Below are 17699 nucleotides of genomic sequence, written 5' to 3'. Positions count from 1 at the left end.
CAGGAATGTCAGCCAAAGCCCCAGACCAGACAAGACAGCCCTGCTCGGTTCTAGTCACCTGCACTGCAGAACCACTGGCTCTCAAGACCAGAGATTCGGGGCGACCGGAGGCTCTCGTGTGGCGGCCGCCTAACAGAACATTCTCAACCTGAATGGAGCCAGCACTAACCCAACATTGTGAACCTAGAAAAAGCTATACACATGCAAGGAGGAGGAAAGAAAAACTTCAAAGACTGGCTTTTGAGGCAGGAAACCTCCCTGGTTCAGACAAGCAGTGCGCCTGGGTGAAAAGAGACAGCGGGAAGAGGAGTTCCCGCTGCTAAAAGACATGCTACTTGGGGAGGCAAAGACTTGATCAGTCCTTTTCTCTTAGTTTTAGGGGAAGACAGGTCACCCTCTCTGTCCAGGCAGGTGTATCATTATATAACAAATACTTCAGCCGCTGTACCTCCACCACAAACCAAATTAAACTCTCTAAACCCGACGGCTGGGACTCCGACGCATTCACTCATCAAAGGCAGAGTTCAGTACGTTTCCACTGGCACGTCAGTTTTCATGTCATACATATCAAATAATCTTTAATCCCTAAATGCAGTTAAATGCTGCTGTACCCAGTTTGATCAAATCGGTTTTGGAGGTGGGGGGTGGGGAGAAAACCTGCCTCAATTTAGATTTAGGAGGAAAATGCATATTGGCCCAAATGGGTTATGTGGACTTCCTTAAACGAATGCCCAATCAACCTTCTGGATGTCCAGACAGACAAACACACCAAGGCGGATTAAAGCTGGTTTGACTCTATCTGTTAAAAGAAACTATCTATAACAATTACCAGAACATGACCAAACAACCGTGTTGTAACAATCAAGCAAGTTATCATTTGCAAATAAATTCTTTGTAATTAAGCAGTGTGCTCTTTATAAAGGGAATTGAGTGGGCGAGCTAAAAAGTTAAAACACATTCTTAGACCATGGGAAACACATGCAAATGCTTTTTGACTAAGCTCAAGATTTTTCAGTCTGTTGTTTTCCTCCTCAGCTCTCATGGGTCTGTTCGGCCCTGTCTATTGTGTACCGCGGATGAGCACAATGCTTTAGCATGTACTTACAGTGACTGAATACTTATCCGCTCATGTCCCCCAAGTTAGGTAAGCCTTAGCAATTTTGTGGCAAAGTTACAAGTGTAATTTGATCGTCTACTAACTGTGAAGTTCTGCTAACTGTCCCTCATCAAAATACATGCAGATAGCAAACCTGGCAAAGAAACCGTTTACGTAAAATTAGCCCTAACTGCTCTGGGACCCTTTCCTCATAGGGTCTCCACACACCCCTGTTACCATTTCCAATAGGAAGGCAAGTACTTACTTCTGGGTTCCCGGGGTCCATCCACTGTAACTTTAATAGCTCTGTGATAGGTGGCTACTTGGGGAGGATTTGTGAAGACAGTTATGGTCAAGGTGAAACTCTTGCCTGCAGATGTAAAAGGGGAAAATCCACAGTGAATATAAAAAGACAGTCCCGGGGATAACAGAGCAATACAGCTGTCCAGATGGCTCCTGAGCATCTCTGAGGAGCTAATGAAACAAACACAAGAGATGGGGCTCCTTGTTCTCAATAAGAGAGCCTCTGATGGCCACTTTACGGAGTGATGAAACTCGTTGAGCATACAGATCATCTTCACCGCAGTGCTATACAAGAGGGCTCCAACTCCCAAAAAAAAGCCGCTGGGTAGCAACAGTGCTAATGAAAACAAAAACGCTGGTCCACTTGAGGAGGATTCTCTGCCTTCCAGTTCTCTCCAGCATCAGGAACACATCCAAACACAGACAATTTTAGAAGTCTTTATTTAGGATTAGGTCGTGACCCCATGAGAGAACAATAGTAAATCACTGTTGATTGTGTTATTTACTTCACATGGCTTTAGCATTTCATTTGCTTAACTGCACTGCAATAAGAAGATGAAAGAGGAAGGTTCTTATGGGAATCATTTTAACAGGAGCCAGTGTCTCCCGTCCTGCCTTAATGTGCCCGAGGTATGATGATTTCATCATCGCTGGAACAAAGTTTTTCCCCTCCCTGCCCACCCCTGCCCTAGCATACATCCTTGCTGTCAAATCCTGAACCAACTCCCTGACAGTGACTTCTTTTTCGCTAAACGTAAATGATGTCTCCCAACATAAATAGGAGTCGGTGCTTTTAGCCAAGGTTGCGCTTCATTGAAATACGACATCTGATGTTTCAAATTAATGAGCTGAAGGTGATGAATAGAGGTGGGGGAAAGAAGACAGGGAGAAGTTTGGGAGCAGACACGGATGTTGGCCTTCTCCGGAAGAAGATCCCAGAGTCTGTTACACAGACTCACTGACAGTTGTAATCAGTTAGATTTGCAACGGTTAGTCATGTCAGATAGTCAAAACTGCAAACTGTTACAAGACAGGAAAAGGTGGGCGTGAAACAGTGACTCAATAAAACCTTCGTGGCAATCTCGGGCCAGAGCGTGCACTTGGCCTGCTCCTGTACCAGACCTTGAAACAGCTCGTTTTGTTTTGCTTTGTTTTTTTGGTCAGAGACTGTTTTTTCCCTTTACTGAAAGCTTGAGGGTATTAAATCAAAACACAAATCTTAAACAATATGTAGCAATGCAGAGTTTAATGCAATCTTTTCAAAGCTTAATGTGGAACAGGTTCTATGCAAGGCTTAATGTAGAACAGGTCTTTGGCTGTCAAATCTAGTGAATGGGTTTTCTTTTCAACCCCGATCATGTAAGTTCCTAAAATATGTTTAAGACACACATCATTTGTCACTCAGTATATATAGTTTTAAGTCTCTTTGGCTATACTTTTCCATGGCCAATATTAAAAAAAAAGAAAAGAGAGGAGAGGAGAGGAGAGGAGAGGGGAGGGGAGGGGACGGGAGGAGAGGGGGAGAGGAGAGGAGAGGAGAGGAGAGGAGAGGAGAGGAGAGGAGAGGAGAGGAGAGGGACAAGACAGAAGTGGGGGAGGGGAGCAGACAGGGAAAGATGAATATTGATTAGAAAACTACTAACTGCCAGCCACCTCATACACATTATCTCATCTAATCCTCTCCAGTTAGGTTCATCACCTGCAGTTCACAAATGAGGAAACCGAAGCCCAGAGAGGCTTAGTAATTTAACCACACAACTAATAAGATGAAAAAATCAGGGTCTGAACCCAGGTCTTCCAGGCCTTAAAATGAGCGCTCTTCTTTTAAACTTTATCAGAGAACATTTAGAAAAATTAATAGATAATTTATTTCCACATGTGTCCCCAGCAGCTCTGTAAGACCAAGGAAGAGTAAATATAAATCCACTAATGTAGTATCTCGGCCAGGATGATGAAAGCATCTATTCTTAAAGTGTCACTGATAGATCATATTTCATCCTTTATAGACTGAATGTTACATGGGTTTAAAGAAATACAATTGTCTGGTTAGGAACCAGAGGATTTATTATAAACATTAGGGCTAACTGGAAGAAAAAGGCAGCTGACAGTGTGAACGAGTTACAGAAAACTCCAAGTGTACAGAATTGGAGATTAGAAAGCTACATAGGAAGCCACCGGATCCAGATCAAGACCTCAAAACAATGTAGAGATCTGGAGGAGTGAATAGGCTGAATCCCGAGATTGAAAGTTAAGTGAGATTAAACCATACAAGATGCCGTTCTGGGTCAGATCAGTGGTCTGTGAGCCAGGACTGCGTTTCTCCAAGGGTGGTTCTTGCAAGGCAGCTGTCATCCATGGCACAAACCTTAATAAAGCAAGGATGTGTATGTCTCACTTGTCCTAATGAGTCTAAATAACCTGCTAAAATTATCTCGAATCATGAACTTATCTAAACCAGTTCTGAGAATACTTCTATTTGAGATTTTTACATCTTCCTTCGGATATTAAAAGTCATCGATGCTTCTCCCAAATTCAAATTTTGTTTTGTAAAAACAAAAGTCAGTATAAAATTTACCCTATAAGTATAAAGCACCTAAATGTTCAAAGCAGAACTGGTAAAAATTTCTTTTTAAAAGAGGTAGGTTTGGGGGAGAGGAAATTAGTACTTAAACCATGACTACAATCTTCTAAAATCAAATCCTGAGGATCAAGATGTACTTTGACAACTAAAATAAAAATTAAGGAGGTTCCCTCGATCTCTTACTGCCCCTTCAGAAGGAACATGAACATATGTTCAAGAAACTTCCAGAAACTACTACCCAACTAAGTAATTGGTTTTTCACCTCATAAATAATAATACATCTCCTGGGCGCCTGGGTGGCTCAGTTGGTTAAGGGACTGCCTTCGGCTCAGGTCATGATCCTGGAGTCCCGGGATCGAGTCCCACATCGGGCTTCCTGCTCAGCAGGGAGTCTGCTTCTCCCTCTGACCCTCCTCCCTCTCATGCTCTCTGTCTCTCATTGTCTCTCTTGCAAATAAATAAAAAATATTTAAAAAAAAAAATAAAAATAAATAAATAAATAAATAATAATACATCTCCTAAGTCAAATGTTTCTGTGAGTACTCATGATTTACTTAAATTTTTTTTAATTTTTTTATTTTAAGATTTTATTTATTTGCGAGAGAGACAATGAGAGACAGAGAGCATGAGAGGGAGGAGGGTCAGAGGGAGAAGCAGACTCCCTGCTGAGCAGGAAGCCCGATGTGGGACTCGATCCCGGGACTCCAGGATCATGACCTGAGCCGAAGGCAGTCGCCCAACCGACTGAGCCACCCAGGCGCCCTTAAATTTTTTTAAAAAAACTAAAAAAAACCTTTTTCTAAATCCATTGTTTATTACTTTTCATAAGTGATAAAAATGCTGGCTCCTACTGAGGGAGCTAGCTAGCACTAAAGACGACTAATTATACCATCCTTGGCTTCATCTAGGAACTAGTTCCAACCTATGTCCTCAAGTCATATATTCTCCGAGATAAATATAGGAACTGTCATTGAAAGACAATCCTCCCCTAGCTCGAGAGGTTATTGGGAACAGTCTGATAGGGTAAGACTGCAAGCAAGGATTGTATCTTAGATTGACACAGTACCATGCTCTGCACCCTGTAGGTGCTTAAAACTGCTTGTAGATCACAAGCAGCTTGTTTGATGTAAAAGTGAGGAAGCACAGCAAGAAGACTTAAGGACCAAATATTTCTGCTGAAACAGCAAACAAATACTTCTGTTTAAAATATAAAGGAGAAAAAAGGAAAAAACTAAAAAACATAAGCCACTCCTAACTTGATGCAAGTTTCACAGATGCTCTACTTTTAATTCAAAGTACTTTCAAAAGTCATCAGATAACCCATAATGACCAAGTAGTGAAGTGACTCCTTTATACATCTAAAACTATTTTTCAATTTCTCAGAATTTACCTTTCTACCACTGAAAAGAAAAAGTGTTAACATTTGAGAAACTTGGTACTCTTTATTTTTTCATGCTTCTCAAAATAGAAAATTGTAAATAGCTGGGAGAAAAAAAAATACTATGGTAGCGACGTGATGATCCAGACTTCATAAGAGAAATGTAGAAGTGTAAAAATCAGAGAGGAAGCTGGAAGGAGGTTTTTTTTTAGAAAACAGGTCAGGTACCCAGGCAGGTTAAAGGGTTTCCTGCCACTGAAAAACTGACCTTTTTTTTTTTTTCCCCCCCCAAAGAATGGTATCTCTTATCAGTGTTCTCTGTCCTTTTGTCCTCTTCATTTCGGTTTGATATTACTGTTTCCTTTCATATAACGTTAATGTCATGATATAAAAATCTATTATTAGTGATAAATCAATTTTTCTTTCTCTCTCCACCCGCTCCCCCCACCCCCAATCTAAGTCTCGAAGACAAGTCTGGACCAATTTCTCCATCCTGCCTCTGGCAGCCGACTAGCATTTCAGATCCTCCACCAAGTCCCAGCTGCTTCAAAGGAAAAATCCTACTTTCTTCAGTTAAGATCATAAGAAATATAGGGGGAGGGGGTCAGCTCTGTTTGGACATAATTACACTTCATCAAAAGAAGCTTTCTTCATCTTCCATGCGTGAAAAGTCTGCAAGCAGTTAAGTCTGTCTTTTTTTAAAAAAAATATATAAAAATTGCTATTTGGGAAACCAGCCAAAACTCAGAAAGCCAATATAGTAAAACAGTGCACACCCTTTGTTTCTCTTTGAAGTTTCTTAAATAAATATGTTGAGGGTTTACAAAGTACACTATCACTTTGCCGTAGTTTCTACTCAAATTGATCAGAGAAAAGTTATGCAGCATCTATATAATACAAAAGCAAGGTAAATGGAAACACTAGCTTGACTGTGGAAGGTATAGTGTCCAGTCTTCTAAATATTGAAATTCATTACTCCAATTAAAAACAAAATAACGTTACATAAGAAGAAAAGAGGCAATTCAGAGCATGCAGGTAAATCATCATGTTCAAATGTTTCTTGATTCCTACTAGAAAAAAGAGAAACTTTAATTGTACTGTGGACCTGCACCAGTAAGAGAAAAAAAAAAAGAATGCACACACTTCACACCTAATCAGTCAACAGTGAGATAGGCTGTGTCTTTTTTCCTTTTAATGAAAGTAAACTAAATCTGATGCAGAGATAACCCCTTTAGTTTTGAGTCTACCAGAGGCTCTGAGCCTCATTTTATTTCAAACAACCTTTCAGTGACAGTATCTCATTAGCATGCATCATTTTTTTTTTAAGTTAAAAAGTACAGCTTCTTGGCCCTGTTCCTAGAAAGTAAACTAAAACTACTCATCGGAAACAGCCTTGCTTGAATTTCCCTTATCAAGTTTTTACAATGGTAATAATATGACATCTGATCCAAACTAAAGAGCAATTATCGGACATGGTTTAAAAATTGATGCTTCTCATTTCCTAATTCGAACCTGGGTAGAAGTCGTTCCATAGGTCATTCTAATTTATTTCACCTCCGTCCTAAAGTGGTCTATTTTCTCGCTTCTTATCGAAACACTTAAAATGGAAATATTAGATTCAATAAATGCATAAATGAGAATACTTCTTGTGAAGGACCAGTAAAAGTCTCTCCACAGGAAAGTAAATGAAAGCCAAAATATTGGTTTCCTTAGAGACTTTTTTAAAACATTAATCCCCTTTATGAAACAGCTATGAAAACCCTAAAAGAAATTATTTTCTATTTTATGATCTTTTTAAGGACCCCCAATATGTGAATCTGGATGCAGATGGGGGAGACCCTCAAATAATGTGGAAATTATTTAGAGTCTTAATCACTCATCTGTCTAGACTACTCTAGATAGTCATTGTAACATAGGTAACACATCATTCACTGATTCAAATGAGAAGCCTTCTGTAAAAAACTATGACTTTTTAAAAATAGGTTCTTATTACAAAAGTAAGTTAATTCATACAAAGGTAACCTATGTGCTAAGTGAAGAACTTTGGGCTACATATTCAGCCTTTAATCACACTGGCTGTCCTTGCTACAACATAGAGCAAAATTGATATTATCAGGAAATTGATCCAATACATTCCTTTTTCTTTCTTCATTGTCACTCAATTTACTCCATTATTTGGCTCCTCATAATTCAGAACTTGAACCTCCCAACTGTTCTCTCGACCTTATGTGCTCACACCCAGTGAAATTAGGGACTAGTTCTTCTGAAAACACTGTTTGAATTTTCAATATCATAAAACAAATGAAAAAAGCCTGAGCACTCAGAAAAACACTCAACTTCATCTGGACATATTTAAATAAAACCTTCAGCAATTCTGTTCAGTGGAAGAAGGTGCTGATTTGTATATAGACTAGCCTACATTTCATCAGGAGATCCTGATGTGTTTATTCCACTACCAATATTAAAAACCAGAGACCTACCTCTTCCACTCCGGCCCACAAATCTCAGATCGTTGAACCTTGCTACTTGGTTTTTCATAACAGCAGAGGCATTTCGGAGCTCAGCAGAATAATTTTCATCGTTCCCCGCCATGACAGTAACCACAGTCCCATCTGGTACCTCTCCGAGGGCTACCACCTACATAAAACAGGAAACACAGCAGCAATAATGGCACCTCAGAAAAGCTTAAAAACTGAGCATATACTCCCATTGCAAACGATGTGTCTTATCAGGATTTAGTGCTCTAGTCCAGTCATGGCAGATAGGAACGAAGCATCTGCATATGGGTCAGGAGGCCACTTCAAACAGACCCATGTTTCAGGGTCCACCCATTTCAAAGGCAAGCAAAAGTTTCCTTCATTTGTTGTTGGACCCCTCGCAGAATACATGTACATTTTTATTAAATCCCCATGTTAGGCTGTCCATAGGAATTATGCCACAGAAGGAAGGCTGATGCCCCATCTGCAGATGGCGTCGTACATATTAAGGCACCACCTGTCTGCAGCCTGGAGATCCCCTGAGGTGTGGTCTCATCCAGATCCCAGGCTGAAAAAAAAAGTCTGGTCCGCTCTATGGGAGAAGACATTGAGGTGAAATCCTAGAGTTCCTGACGATATGGAAGCTTAAATATGGTGTGGTATCCAGCACTATATTTCATCTCCTTACTTTGGGCTACATATTCAGCCTTTAATCACACTGCAAATAATTACTGAAGGCCCACCCTGCGGTGGGATAGAGACAAAGCCATCGCGAAACTTCAAGTCTAGGTGCAGAATCAAGGTATACAACGGGCTGAAAATGGCCACTGACAAATGAGTAGTAGAGATAAAAAAAAAAAATACGCCCTTGGCCAAACTTTAGATTCTGTCTTGTCCCATCTGCCACTTTGAAATGACACAGTTTCCTCCTTCATCTTCAACAGCTAACCTGCAGCAGATTAACTCAGTCAAGTAAGGATCCGGATAATCAGTCTCTGAGGTCCACAAACTTTCACTGCTCCAAGGCTAGGTGGTCACACTTTTTTTTTTTTTTTTAGATTTTTTTTTTTTATTATTTATTTATCTGAGAGAGAGAGAATGAGAGAGAGAGCACATGAGAGGGGGTAGGGTCAGAGGGAGAAGCAGACTCCCTGCTGAGCATGGAGCCCGAGGCGGGACTCGATCCAGGGACTCCAGGATCATGACCTGAGCCGAAGGCAGTCGCTTAACCAACTGAGCCACCCAGGCGCCCTAGGCGGTCACACTTTTAACCAAGGGCAGCTGACCTGCAAATGGGTGCCTCTTTCTAACAAGAAGGCTGGTAAGGGAATGTTGGTGCAGGGGCTGCACTGTCACATAGACACACTATTCTTGATCCATTACCAAGACCCTGCCCCTTGATCATAGCCTCTTTCTCCACTAACTTCCAGGATCCTATATTCAGTGTTTCATTCTCTTCCTCATTCCGCTTCCAGATGCCCTTGAGGTGACTAAGCAATGGTTCCCACTAGAGTGGCCCACTGCTCTCTGAGAATAACGCCCACGTGCACTTGCCTGCCTGGCGAATATCCCACTGATCTTTCCTCTAGGCCTGGTACTGCTCTCTCCTTTGTCGAGATTTCCACGAGGCAAACCTAGGCATCTGATTCCAGGCTCCCAATACAATTTGTACATAATTTCTCATTAATGCAAGTTTTTTTAGTGTGATAAAACAGACACTATAACTATGCTTTAGGGCTGAGTTTTCCTCACTCATGATCCCCACCCCAGCCCTCCTCTACAACATACCCTCTGTTCCATGCAGGCAGACCGCCAGCCACACAAAAAACTCATCGTTTTGTTGTTGTTGTTGTTTTTGCCCTTGCTTTTCTCTTTGGCTGTTTCTCAATGCCATGCCCGCTTTAGCACTTTGTTATTCGGCTTAAAACCCTATAGCCTTCCTTATAGAACCCACTTCCCCAGCACCCCACTGTACTCAAATGATCCTCATTTCCATGTACATATATTAGTGATCCATCTACTCCATTTGATACACTAGTCCAAAGTCACGAGACTCACTCCTAGGAGACTAGATTAGATTGGAAACTACATGAGGGAGGGGCTTTCACTGGTCTTACTCAACACCATATGCCCAGTGCCCAAACAGTACCTAGCACATAGTAAGTGTTTGATAAATATTTTTGAAATAAATTGAAGAAAGAGCTCCGTAAAGAGCACCGCCTCCCACAGCCAATAGTCTGTGAGTCTACAGCTAAAACTCCAAGAGAGAGAACCACTTAAAGGCTGAGTCAGCATCCTTCCGTAACAGCAACATGCTCTTGCACCAAACTAGTTTTCTGACAACTTTTTCAGTCCCAGAGAAGAGGGATTCACCCACTATCCTACTGGTGACTCAAATTCAATCTGAGAAGTCTCCCAGGCCTAGCACAAATCCCTGGAGAACATGATTTCCTCCCTGCATGCTTGATCTAGTGCCTCAAGGGGCTACTGAATAGAGGTAATGTTGTACCCCTACTGGAGACAATATGCTTTTCAATTTTTCGAATTCACAAGGCTAAAAATGTGAACAATTGAAAACACTGAAATAATTGACCGTGTTTGGCCAATACGTATCTGCACGTCTGACATTTTTTTTTTACACTCAGCATATTGTGTTTTAGCACCTGGCGTGTGCCTTTTGATATCAAAGTAAAGATGGAACCAGTAAGCATATTAATGAAGGCAGATAAGTTTGTACTGCTCAAAAGAAAATGAATGTGCCAAAAATCAAGAGGCCCCTCTTTTTTCCCACCTCTCTTTCACATCTGCTATGATGTCACACAAGTAACTTTATCGCCAGGAACCAGGTTTCCCATATAAATTGGAAATATTTTTTTAAGTCTGTATAATGTAGAAGATACTGTACAAGTAGAGTGTAATTACAATGATGTACTTTTTGTAAGATGAGGAGGCTAACTTCGGTTCCAAGTCTGCTGTGTGCTAAACATGGGCTTTAACTTATAAGCACCCTGAAAGGGTTCAATTGAACATGTAATTCTTTACTTCGTGTCTTGAGATGTTTTTTGGTGTTGTTGAGAGATAAAGGATGACTGCTGATGGGTTTCACTTCTGTCTGGCTAAATTAAAAAAAAAATAAAGAAATCTGCCCCAATATAAAGATTTTCAAGAGCTCTGGGACATTATTATTTTACTGCATATTTTTAACATAATGGATTTTTTTTAGTTAGAAGAAAAGGAAAATTGATTCAATATGGGAAAATATGAAAGAAAAGATCCCTAAGAGTGAAATACACAAATCCACTTTTCTTTGCTTGAGCAGCAGAATAATGACCATGTTAAATACTGGTATGCTTTACGTATTACACTTAATAACAAAACAAATAGGTAATCACAAATTGTGTGAGTCTTCTAGGAGGCTGAGAACTTGGCCTAAAAATGAAATGCTCACAGAATGTGGTGACAACTTTTCCTGTTATGGCTGAACTCTATTTTAATGGCTAAATATATGGGGTTTTTTCTACTATTCACGCTACCAAATCAAATACCTAATGTTTTCCTGAGGAAAAGAAAAGAGGGAGGGAGTACTATATTTGACTTTATATCAATCAGAAGTATAATTATATGTCAGAGGGTTTTAAAAAAAGTAGATCTCTGAAGCTAAAAAGTTTCCCTTGGAGATTCTCAACTGTGTTTATCTAAAAGAAAACCAAAAGAATCAAGAAAGTTTTACACATTTCATCTGTACCAAACCCAAGCAATGGAAAACATTTTAAGGGGTAGAGAGCAGTCAAAAACCATTCTTTTAACTAGTTAGGAGTAAGTACGCATTAAAAGTCGTTTCCATACTACCCAACACTAAAGTTGCGTTCTGCAAAGAATAGTTTGTGATGAAACTTTAACAATTACATTTCTAGGTGTTTTTAAAATATAAAGTCTACCAATTCAAGAAATTTCAGGGAGAAAAAGGAAGTAATTTTGTGTCCTAACATTTCAGAACAGAGAAAGAAGTTCCTTTATTTAGCACACCTCACTAGAACTAGCACTTAAATCACATGATACATAGCTTGTACAGAATAAAGTAAAAGGATACTTAACCCTACAGACTACTGAAATTCTGTATGAGATTCCTTATGACCAAATCTGTGAATTACTCTAAAAGAGCAGCAATACAGAATTAGCTCAGACCCTTAAAATTGTTTTTGTGGTCTTATTGTATGGAAATTAAAATTGCCTTTGACATTTCCATGGACAGAAGTCTAATTTTAACCAATCAATTACTCTTACAGACCAATATCATTTGGCACATTGTACTTGCAGCAAAATTGAAATACAATCTTTTTCAAGATAAAATTTGATCTTTCTTTGGAATAAAAAGATGTAAGAGAGCAATTGAAAAAAGGGAAAATTGTATTCCTATGGTAATTATTTAAAGATAACTTCAAATAAACTATTAAAAAGTTTAACAAATGCTACAGTTAATTTTTAGAATTTATCCTCGAATTTAGGAAAACCCAACTAAGTTGCAGAGAAAAAAATAAATGCAATATAAAATACCATTTCACAATTTTAAAAATATATGTCAAAGAATAATTTGATGGAAATTATTTCAATACAAGCCAGGAATTTATGTGCCATGTATCAAGCTGGTTTAGATCATCTAACAATGGATGTTCTGGAATTTTGAAAGGAGACAAACAGCAATGCCAATGGGAGAATATAATGAAAGATATCTTAACCATGTCTTTTTCCAAATATAAGTTTTTCTTAAAATTTTTAAATATTTATTTTCTACCTAAAATTATGTTTCAATTACCTTTTATATATTCAGCCCTAAAATTTTTAACTTTAATTTTTATTGCATTTAAAGACATAACAAAAATGTATCTGTCCTCACACAACCTGAAATCTATTGTGATTTACGTAATTTTGCTTAACAATTCATAGTAGGCTCAATAAGGTTTTAAAAGGTTTAATAACCTGTTTTCCTTTGTTTGGGTATAATTACATTCAAAAAGACACAAACATAAAACCTGATCATTACATACATTAGGAAAATACATCTCACTAATGTCAAATATTTATTAGTTGCATACTTGTTTTTGAAGAGGAAAATAGCCAGTGATGTTGAAAAAATTATTTTCAAATAGAAATTGCTCTATCATTTTGAAACCCTACTTATGACAAATACTGAAAGGTATCATCAAACATACAGAATTAACTATGAGTAATAGATCATATATCTAAAAATGTGTTTTCTTTCTTTAACATTGCCAGAAAAACATATGATACTGGTAAATATATAGTCCAGTGTTCCCCAACTTAAAACAGCACAATAGCCTTGCACCACTTTTAGTTTTAAAACATACATCTGGACTTAAAATTTCTGCATAGTGTTTCAGCTTGAAGCTATTTAAAGCAACTGAGTTATAAACCCTGAACACCAGGCTTCATGGTGGAAATGCTGACAGACCCCTAACTATAAGGGTGCTACTGGACGCAAAGTTGACATGTTCTCTCCCTGTTTCTACCAGACCATTAACTAATGAACTGCATTTGCAAACTGCTTTTTGGGTTTGTTTGTTTGTTTTGTTTTGTTTTTTGTGACGAGAATTATCTAAGACAGAAAGGGCATGGGGATCCTCTAATAGTATCCCTTAACTATTTTAAGCTTTCAGTGAGATACACCTGAAAGAAATGTTAAAAATATTCATTTCCATTTCCTTGACACCTGGAAGGACTGAACATTACACAACTGCAGACCTTTGTTAAAAATATAATACTAATAAACAACTTTGCATATTTTAAAACATACTAGTTGTTTTTGCATTTTTACATGCCGAGTATAAACAAATTATAAGTATTCTTGAATAATCTCTGAACAAGATCAGATGAACAACACTAATACCTTACTTATGTCTTAATATAATACATTGTCAATATCATCTTGAAGCATTATTTTAAATTAACACATCAAAACACCATATATTAAATTCAGTTCTGATGCTCTATAGTGCTGAGTTCAGGGTCACAGACATAAAATATGGGCTCAATAAATACTGCATTGATTTGAATCCCAGATTTCTCAACAATTAAGTTCTGTGTGTTTGTGTTTTTAAATATATTTACCTATTATCTACCCAACAACACTATAACTTACTTTGTACGTGGCTTTAAATATGATAGCCAAATTATGGTCACCGCTTCTAAAACTGAGACTTCTTCATATTATTTCTTCATTGCATATGTATTTGATTATGTTACAAGGGTGTAGAAAGTCTACTGCTCTCAGGCTTTTATCTCAAAAGAAAGGTAAAGAGAGATTGTTTTTACTAACATTCAGATGAAAACAATAAAAAATGTTGTCAAAATCTGGATGTTCCAAATCTCTACACATCTTTTTCAGCAGAGACAAAACTTATATACTGAGTGGATCTCAACAATCACCAAGTGTCTGAATTTTCTTAAATACAGATATGGGGGTAGAAGGACACAGCAAATCAAGTCTTAAATTAACTCAATTTATTTTTTGATTAATATGAATTAAAATACTTAATTTAATATGGCCATGTATAATCTATGGCTTTGTTTACTGGTTAAAAGTAAAACTGCTCTGTAATTAACAACAAAGGGTGATTAATAGCAAAGAAAACTATTTTCAAAATAATTTTAAAACGGTGGTAATGAGAAAACCTGAAGATTACCAAAATATCTGAGAATAGCTCAAATGAAACTGCATTCTATCTTTACGCCAAAAAGATCATTTCTATCCAAAATACCAAGGCTCAAAATCAATTCACCACCATAAACGTAGGAGAATAGTTCAAGACAGTTATACCTTAAACATGATTAGCAGAAGAAAAAGAATGTAGAATACCAAACATCTAAATGATATCTTTTAAAACGTAGGCAACTACTCTTTTATTTTCATATATCCTGACTTGGAATGCCTGACGTGGTATTTTTTAAACAAAATACCTACGTATTTGTATTTGCTGTTTTCATCCAGGTTTTTTGTTCGTGTTTTGAGGGTTTTGGGGTGGGGGGGGGAAACAAATTTCCACCCTTCGCTTAAGGCGAATTAGAACGTTCTGGGCCTAGGGACGATGAACATCATAAGATATCTCTTGTGTGGGAATTCGAATTTCTCGAATTCACATATATTCTGAGCTTTTCGTATTTCAAGGAGGAAAACGTTAACCTACAAAATGGGTGGTTTATAAAAGGAGAAATGGGACGGTTAACACACACACACACACACACACACACACACACTTCTTGAACTAAGTGCAAAATGAAACCTGCCCCAGAACGCAACATCCCCTTTCCTCAACAATTCATTCTGATTTCTGTTCTGATACAAGACCCAGCTAGATAACCAGCTCTAATTGACCTGGCCTCCTCTTTCTTTCCACCCCACCCACACACGGAATCTGAATCGGTGCGTGGGGTGGTGGGTGATCCACAACTGGGAACTGCCAGTGGCCTGTAGGAGCTTGGCCCCGGGGTTCATAGTGGAGGAACCGGCACGACTCCTCCCTCCTCCCCCCACCTCACCAGGCCTCGCTTACCCTGCTCTCCACAGATCCCAGAACCCAGAGGACCCAGGCCCACCTTCAGAAGTTCAGAGGCCAGACAGGGCCGGAAGCGTCTTCCCGGGAGCGCTCTCTCCCTGTCTGGCTCACCGCCCCCTCCAGCCCGGGCGTCCAGTCCCGCGAGTGTGGATTGCCCGGGAGCCCGTCTCTCCATCCAGCCCGTGCCTGCCGGGCCCTGGGGGCTCCCCGTCTCCCCCTGGCGAGGGCCGCCCCGGGAAACCTAGACCGCTCTATGGAGACCCGCCGTGCTACTGCGAGAGGCTGCAGACCCTGCACCCTCAACCCGCCGAGCCGCTGCCTGCGGCTCCGGCTGCCGACACCCGCCTCCAGCTAACGGGGCCGCCGGCCGGGCGGGCGGGCGGAGGAGGCCGCGGTGTGCGGGGAGCGCTCTCAGGCCTCGGGGGTCGCTCCTCCGCGCCCAGGCCACCGGCCGGAGCCTCCCTCGACCTTCCAGAAGCAGGAGGCCCCTTAGGGACTCAAGTCCTTTAAAAGTACCAATAAGAAAAATCCGCAAACTTTCACCTCCTTTTTCAAGGCGGGCGAGCCAAAGGCATTTCACAGGTTCCCCTTATCCCTCCCAGGTGGGGTGAGGCGGGGAGCTGGGTCCCGGCTCCCAGAGGCGGCCCGAGCCCCCGCCCCCTCCACTGGCCACCTCCCCGCACGCGAGGGTCCAGCGCCCGGGACTCCGTGGCTCCCCCGCCTCGGGGCGCGCGGCGACCCTGGCGGCCCCGCCTTCCTCCCGATAACGGGAACTGGCGCGGGTCGGCGAGCCGAGCAGACGCCCCCGTCCTGTCTCCCCCTCGCTCGCTCCCAGAGTCCCTAGGTTTGCCCGGGACCCTCTCGGACACCGGTTATGCGGCCAGCGCGCGGCAGCCGGCACCCGGCGCCCCGCCCCGGACGCTAACGCCCGGCGCCGGCACCCCACGAACACTGGCCCCCGAGTCCGGGAGGGGCCGGGGCCGCCGAGGCTCAGGCGGGTTAGAGAAGGGGGCGCCAAGCCGGGCGGAGGGGCGTCCGCCTGAGGGGGGGGTAGGAGCGCGCGGGACCCCAGGGAGGGGCGGCGCCGGCAGCCCGCGCTGCAGGGCGGGTGCGTCTGCCCAGCCCGGAGAACGCGGGAGTCCGTGGGGAGAAGGCCGGGGCTCCTCAGCCTGGGGGGAATGGGGGCGGGGTGGAATAAGCCGGGGTGGCGGCGCCCAGAGTGGGCACCTAGGGGCTCCTAGGGGGAGGGGAGACCGCTCACAGGAGCGGGTGAGAACGCTGGTCGCGAGGCTTGAGAGGTAATGAAAGGATAAAGGGGTCAGGGGCTGAGGCGGAGGCTGCGGGCACAGGTGGGAGAGGGAAGGATCTGCGCGGGGTCACCGCGTCCCGAGCCCGCCGAGGGATCCGGAGGAAGAGGGCCAGTCGGGGGTGGGGGGGCCACGGGGGGTCCCTCGGGTCAGAGCCACCAAGGTAGGAGGCCTCAGAGGCCGTCGGGGCCCCGGCCCCCGCGGGCATGGAGACGCCGGCGGGCAAGTCCCGCGGCGCCCGGCCGGGGGCGGGGGGCGGCCGCAGCTTCCTACCTTGAAGGCCACGGGCAGGGTCTTGTTGCAGCGCCAGTGCGAGGGCAGCACAGAGCACAGGAAGTTGGGGCTGTCGGTGCGGACGAGCTCGGCCGGGTGGTCAGCGATGATCTCCACCATGGTGCGGTTGTCGTGCGGCGGCCGCAACCGGGGCACAGCGGCCGCCGCCGCCGCCGCCGCCGCCGCCGCCGCTGCCGCCGCCGCCGCCTCCTGCTGCTGTTGCTGCTGCTGCTGCTGCTGCTGCTGCTGCTGCTGTTGCTGCTGCTGCTGCTGCTGCTGCTGCGCAGCCACCACCGGGCTCACGTCGCTCATCTTGCCGGGCTGCAGGCTGCTGGAGGGAGGGCTGAAGCGCCGGCTGGTGCTCGGATCTACGGGAATACGCATCACAACAGCCACAAGTTAGCGAAGTGGCCGGGGGAGGGGGAGGAGGGTGGAAATGAGGGGCGAGGAGGAGGAAATTGGGGGGGTGGAGGCGAGACGGGGGGAAAGGGGATGGAGGTGATGGGGCCGAGGAGGTGAGAAATCAAGTTCGGTGAAGCCGACTGCCGGGAGGAGTCTGACGGGGGCCGGCGGTGACGATGCGGAGCGGTCGGGTTGGCGGGTTGGGAGACCCGGGAGGCACAGATCTGGCCGGAGCCTTTGGAACGCCCGCGGTGGCCGCTGAGAACCGGCGCGGGGATGTGTGTGGCCTGGGGAGGCAGGGGGCTTCAGTT

General features: G+C 42.9%; 1 protein-coding gene across 3 annotated transcripts in view; it reads right to left on the bottom strand.

Moving 5' to 3' along the window:
* The window catches only part of RUNX2 (RUNX family transcription factor 2), a 228262-nt gene extending 210892 nt beyond the window's left edge, over positions 1–17370 (bottom strand). For 2 of the 3 annotated variants that reach the window (XM_045866969.3, XM_054505872.2), the window contains exons 1-3: positions 16987–17370; positions 7839–7995; positions 1362–1466 (exon numbers count right to left, since the gene is read on the bottom strand). In XM_045866969.3, coding sequence (XP_045722925.2) covers positions 1362–1466; positions 7839–7995; positions 16987–17370 — 646 coding nt within the window. Of the gene's footprint in view, positions 1–1361; positions 1467–7838; positions 7996–15446; positions 16115–16986 lie in introns of those variants that run through there. The other variant, XM_064597673.1, reaches the window with a different exon arrangement.
* Between the last annotated feature and the right edge of the window lie 329 nt (positions 17371–17699).

The sequence above is a fragment of the Mirounga angustirostris genome, unplaced genomic scaffold (genome assembly GCF_029215605.1).
Source record: "Mirounga angustirostris isolate CCGP_5_RB_7025 unplaced genomic scaffold, mMirAng1.0.hap1 SCAF_8, whole genome shotgun sequence".
Lineage (NCBI taxonomy): Eukaryota > Metazoa > Chordata > Mammalia > Carnivora > Phocidae > Mirounga > Mirounga angustirostris.
This window is presented reverse-complemented; position numbering and strand designations above follow the sequence as displayed.